Below are 6,438 nucleotides of genomic sequence, written 5' to 3' on the forward strand. Positions count from 1 at the left end.
AAAATTTTCCAAGCAAATTTTCTTGATTTTGAAATCGAGCCCAGAAGGTTTTGAGAGAGCAAAACCTCTACCTGCACCACTCGCACGCTTGCGATAGCAAGAAATAGTCTTCTTTGCTGTGAGTTTCTTCTGCTATGCATCTCATATCTTTCCATTCCCTCTTAATTCCAGTCGCTGCCATTTTCTCTGTTAGTTTCATTCATTTGTCTCTTTTACTTTTTTGCAATCAAGCATTATTTGCTTTATTCTTTAGTATATCAGGATTGTCGCTTACGAATTGTATGACTAATGCTTTTTCTTCGAGGGTGAAATTCTCCTTTCGTTTCATGATGATCTACAACCGTTTATTTTTTTTTCATTTTCATGTCATGCCTGTCTTATAATAGTTTTAACGTATTAATTGAATATTAATAGCTTGGCTTCAAAAAAGGGAATTCTTGAATTTCGAATTTCAAATATGGCTGCAGTTTGCGCTTTCCGAATGCCACCAAAAACTCCCGGACACAATCGAATATGCCCGAGTCTTTCCGAATGATTCCGAACGCGATTGAAAGTACATGTTACAAGACGCTGCTCCCTGTTAGCGTACCTTTAGCTAAAAGCGGCTTAAAAGCGAGTTCTGAATACGGTCACTAACAACTCGGCGCAGTCACTTTTAACTAATAGTGACTCTGTTAGTGACCTTAAGAGCGAGTTCTGAATACGGGCTTTAGTCTTCCCCATGAGCACTGCTTTATCTCACAATCAGCTTAAACTTTTTCAGAGACTGTACAGTGTGTGATAGAGACAGCCTACTACATTGGCTTGTTTTCTTGCTATCTATCTCTACGCGACCTCTATCGAATGCCGTACGCGTCCAATGTACTTATTTTCAGTGTGGGGCACAATTATTATGAGCTTTCATTTTTCATGAAAATACGTAAAGCGAATAATGCCCGTTTCCTCCGACGTTAATCGAAGTTAAAGCTCTGGTTAACCTATCTTAAAGCTATATTTAAAAAATTGAACTGGGTTTAAACCACGTCGAAGCAAACGGGCATAAGTGTCAGCCAATCGTTGCAGTTGCTTTCTTTTAATTCTAATACGCGATTGATTGACGTCTATTCACATTTCCAATGTTTATAAAATTGAAAATTCATAATCGGATGATTCCCTTTAGAGATTTTATTCTGTGGCCACGAAGTGCTACAGAAAACAGGGAGTTTTGTGTAATGCTTCTCAAAAATAGAAATGCGCATTTGCATGCGAGATATTTCGTGAGTGTTGCTCCTAGGCATTGAATATCCTGATGCGTAACTCCGAAAGACTGTTAACATTCAAACAATAGAAAATAAGGTGCCGCGGCAACAAATGACAGTGATACTCGGTGACATTTTGTTGAGGTGGACGTCAGGACAAGGAAAAAACAGCCTTACGTACTTCTGGCTTAGTAGTGAGTTAACTTTTAAGCGAGTGAGAACGGTGCATTAATGCGGACTGCAGAACGGGATATTTTATACGGAAGACCGTAGAAAACACGAATCCGAAAAATCAAAAATCTGTTTCAACGATAAGGCAGTACTTGCATCCAACCTCTCTATACTCCACTACCATTCTTCATGCTTCATTCGTGATTTCAGTGCCGAGGAATCAGCTAAAGAAACGTTCGTGGAACCTGAGAGATACGCTATATTTTATAATGCACGCCTCACGTACACGAGTTTCTTCAAGTGCAAATAGTTTGTCTCACGTTTCATGAAACTAATTTTACAGACAGCAGCAACTCGTGAAACGTAAATTGCATTACATTTCGCTCCTATTTCATCGATGTGAACATGTGTTCATGTAGCGCATGCGCATATTTATTGATGGGAGTGCTTGCGCAATGCACATGCATACACATACACATGTCTACCCGTGTAATCACATCATTGGACTTAATCGTTCTGGGAGTAAAATCAAGTAACAGACGAAAAACTAGGAAGTTCGTATTATTACTGACACGTGGATTTCTAAAAAATTTATCTTTACAAAGTATGCCATAAATAGTAGAAATGTATTCTTTTTTTTATAAAATAATTGTTTAATACAGGTCGATCCGTATAGAACTACAATGAGTTAGGAAAATTCTCAAGTAGACAACTGTTAAACTTATTATTCTTACAATGTAGATGACATGTAGATGACAGTTCTAAATGTAGATTCAAAAAGTATGCATTTCTCTTGCTTGGGGACAGTTACAGAGATTTTTAAGTATTCCTCTCAAATGATATTATTCAGAATGAATGATTGGGTATAAGTATATGCAATAAAATGATTTATTCCTTTATAGTTTTTGATCAAGACTGCCAATCTAAGACTGAACCACTGATGCAAGGGGTAATCAACTGTAACTTTAAGAACGGACAGTATCAATGGGAAACTGCTTTTCGTGTTTCAAGGTGCTTCCACCGTCTACTACAAATCAACCTATTGTTTTGGAGCATAAACATGGTATGTCCTCTGTACATGCACATCTATATCAGCGTATTCAAAATTTAACTTTTGAATCTGAGAGTTTATATGACCACACCACAACTATTAATATTCTTTTTGTTTAGTTAGAATGTTAGTAAAACTAATTATTATAACAAAATTGATTTAATTTTTTTCATAACCATATTGAGACTTACTAATACTATCATTAATATATAATATTTTTCTAGAAACTATGGAACTCAGAGGTGTTTGTCCTCCAGATTCTTGTCCACAAACTAGTCCTTTGACATCTATAGAAATGCATGCCAATGGAAACAAACCACCTTTAAGTACACTAACTACGTTCAATAGCATTGGTTCTGATAATTGTGGATCTGTACCTATCACGCAGAACAATCAACGTGCATCGCGTGGTTTTTATACGCGATTACCACCTCTAGGCCGTTCTGGCAACAGTTCAGGCCTTAACCAAACTATTGAGTCAAAGCAGCAGAAAGAACTGTGGGAAAATAAACTCAACATCCTTTTTGATCAGTACAAGGTTTGTATATTAAGGACTGGTAAATTTAAGTTCCATTTTTAACAATTATTTTATAAATTGTGTGTTAGGATCAACATGAAGATATTATCTTGGCTGATGGTATAGAACGGTTTTGTGAGGACCTACAGCTCTCACCAGATGAATTTAAAGTTTTAGTTCTTGCATGGAAGTTGAACGCAGGACAAATGTGCCAGTTTACGCGCCAAGAATTTGTCGCAGGACTGAAAGCAATGCGAGTTGATAGTATACGCGGTATTCAATCCCGATTACCCGAAGTTGTTCAGGAATTAATGGTGAATGGCGAACTCTTTAAGGATCTATATCGATTTACATTCCGATTTGGATTGGACGTTGCGTCTGGCCAGAGGATCCTGCCGGCAGATATGGCGATCGTTCTTTGGAGGCTTGTGTTTACAATTCGCGAACCTCCGCTTCTCGTCAAATGGCTGAGGTTCCTTGAGTTTCATCACGTACGTGGAATTCCTCGAGATACATGGAACATGTTTTTAAATTTCGCTGAATCAGTCGGTGATGATCTTGGCGCCTACGACGACGCCGAGGCATGGCCTAGCTTATTCGACGATTTTGTCGAATATGAAAACGATCAAATGAATCAGAACATTACCAAGGAAGATATTATAAAGGATTGTGCGTTCGGTAAAGACTAAAATTTTACACTCGTATCAAGGTTACACAGTTTTTCGTAATATCGTCTTTGGACAGGATACTCATTTAAGATGAATTGAATTTTTCTAATGTATTATGACAAAAGATGTTACTCTATAATAATATCTGCTACATTGTAAACAAATCTTTTTTTTAGTTACCTGATTTCGTAACTTGTAGTATATTTTTATATTACAAAATTATAGAATGCAATATTGTTGTAAAAAATGTATAGTGATAAAAGAAAGCGGCGGTTAGATGTAGTTTACATTTTATGTTACAATCGTAATTCTATTTTTTGGTTATGCTACTTGTTTTTTTACAACTTGAATAAGAGAATCCTGTTCAAACACAATGAAAAGAGAAATGCAATTTTAAACATAGGGTACAGTTTAATGAGCGGCAACTAGGGTGTAAAGATATATGTTTAAATTAGTATTACGACTCAAATTTGTGATATATAAAGAGATGCATAGTACATAAGCGCACATGTGCGCATCCATATGAAATCCATTAATATTACTTATCTCCGATAGCAAATAGTTTCAAAAACTGGAAATAATAAAAAAGTCACCAAATTTTATGAAAGAATGAGTGACAATGAAAATAGGACTTTCATAAGTAACAAATGATTATTGATAATTGATGAACTATAAATTATAAGTAGATGACAGATGAAAGGTTGATAACATATAAGTGAATAACTTATGGTAGTTTTTGTTTAAGACACATTAGACTTCCCAAACAAGTACATGCGCATATTTTATTAGTCTATACAATTAATTTCTCACACATATGGCTTTGTTACTTATACATCTATGTATACCAGTTTTTAAATTCAGTAACAATTTAATGATCACCGAAAAGATGATCATGAAGAGGGCCGTTTTGGGACTTTGTATCTGAGGCCTAGTGGGTACAGTCGGCTTAAACGATTCTGACGCATAAAAAACATGGCTAGAGGAGAAGGCTTCCCCTACTCACCACGCTCTTCAGTCCTAAGCCATATACTGCTGATTCTATGCGCATCTATGACGCGCAGTATATCTATAACGTAGGACTGAAGAGTATGCTGAGTAGGGGAAGCCTCTAGCCACGTTTTTTATGCGTCAGAATCGTTTCAGCCGACTGTACAAGGAGCTCGGAAGATACGCTAAATCAGTATAAAAGTTTACGTGAGTGTTGAAATGCCATACATTTTGTTTCGGACACAGAATATGCGGAGACTATCTGTCTTTACCAATATCTCCTCGGTATATTGATTTCTCAAAAGAAGCAAAACTATGACAAATGTTAAGATACTTGTTTTTTTCCTCTTTTTTTTTTTTTCTTGGAAATTTAAATTATTTCATTTGATGGATACTTTCAAGAATCAAAACGGCAAAAGTATAAAGAAAATGCATTTATAAGGTCTGGTTTATCTGATAACATTTTTAATTTTCAAATTGTACTATTTTTTAAACTAATTTTTATATAACTATGAATTTTCCATTTATCCGAAATGGTTCGATACAAAACTGTATCATTCATCTTTTCGAAAAACTTCAGTTGAAATCAACAAATAGTAATAAAATGAAATAAACTTATGTCGTGCTCTATAATTCTGTTCATAAGATTGCCAGCTGAATGTGAAGAAACTACGATTGTAAATAAAGGAACATTGGTTAATGAATAATAAGTATAATAAGATTCTACTTGGTCAAGGTTTTATGGACATGAAAAAAGAATAATTTTTGAGTTTTTTTATAACTTTTGAGCAAAATTAGCAAGCAAAATGCCTGTGTTATGAAATTGGATATATTAAAAAAACAATTAACGAACATAACTAATAAAGATTCTGTGAATAATCAACTTGTCAGTCACTTTGAAACTTATTGATCTCGGTCAATAATGTAAAAACCACAGGATCGTCTAATAAAGACAAACATGCGTTCCACTAAAAAATTTGCAAGGCTCGCGACGCCCCTTGAGCTGTTTTACAATGCGCCCGCGGTCTTTGCGATCGTGCTCGAAACGTCACGGATGACGTCATTGTTCGCGACCACTTCGAGCCTACAGAGATGAGTTGGGAGATTGCCAATGGGCCGATATTGTTGAAACCAATTTTATTTTGGAGTAAACGCGCCACCTGAGCGGAGGGTCGTCGAACCATACCCACGTTTTTGATTGGTCGAGTATATATAGATATACTATGCGTGATATTTCTGAGCTCCGTGAGACGCATGGATTATAACGGGTGGCACTGTAAAGCGTGTGTTTTCTATTGTCGACGCGTCACCTGGACGGAGAAGCTTCGAACCATACCCACGTTTTTGATTGGTCGAGTATATATAGATATACTATGCGTGATATTTCTGAGCTCCGTGAGACGCATGGATTATAACGGGTGGCACTGTAAAGCGTGTGTTTTCTATTGTCGACGCGTCACCTGGACGGAGAAGCTTCGAACCATACCCACGTTTTTGATTGGTTAAGCGTATGTATTAGAGTACTCTAAGCAAACTCCAAACGTGTATAACAACTGAAATACAGTTTTCTCAATCTGTACGTCACGGTAACTAAATATCATACGTGCATGGTAACGAGTCAACGTGCGAAAGTCTCGGGTTCGAGACCCGATTATTATTACTTTTTTTTATTCATGAACAATGCTTATTGAATCTATTAATTAACTTGGAATGTAGCAAATGTATACTATATTATATAATACTATATACATTTTATTATATTTTACAGTCGTGTCTATTTTTATGCCGTTGATACGTTCCACAGAA

At 36.1% G+C, this 6,438-nt stretch overlaps 1 protein-coding gene across 10 annotated transcripts; it reads left to right on the forward strand.

Annotated features, from left to right (window-relative positions):
- Positions 1–1,009: 1,009 nt before the first annotated feature.
- LOC107271400 (DCN1-like protein 3) lies at positions 1,010–5,515 on the forward strand. Of its 10 annotated transcripts, XM_025088643.1 has the most exons (5): positions 1,010–1,643; positions 1,753–1,772; positions 2,312–2,472; positions 2,685–2,998; positions 3,067–5,515. In XM_025088643.1, exons 3-5 carry the CDS (start codon positions 2,394–2,396, stop codon positions 3,664–3,666), a joined length of 993 nt encoding a protein of 330 aa, XP_024944411.1. In that variant the 5' UTR covers positions 1,010–1,643; positions 1,753–1,772; positions 2,312–2,393; the 3' UTR covers positions 3,667–5,515. The 10 variants fall into 10 exon arrangements, with proteins under 10 accessions (XP_024944411.1, XP_015602847.1, XP_024944412.1 ...); XM_015747361.2 differs by having other exon boundaries at positions 1,010–1,772; XM_025088644.1 differs by lacking the exon at positions 1,753–1,772 and having other exon boundaries at positions 1,010–1,557.
- The last annotated feature ends 923 nt before the right edge of the window (positions 5,516–6,438 follow it).

This window comes from Cephus cinctus, unplaced genomic scaffold, assembly GCF_000341935.2.
Source record: "Cephus cinctus unplaced genomic scaffold, Ccin1 Ccin1_scaffold0946, whole genome shotgun sequence".
Lineage (NCBI taxonomy): Eukaryota > Metazoa > Arthropoda > Insecta > Hymenoptera > Cephidae > Cephus > Cephus cinctus.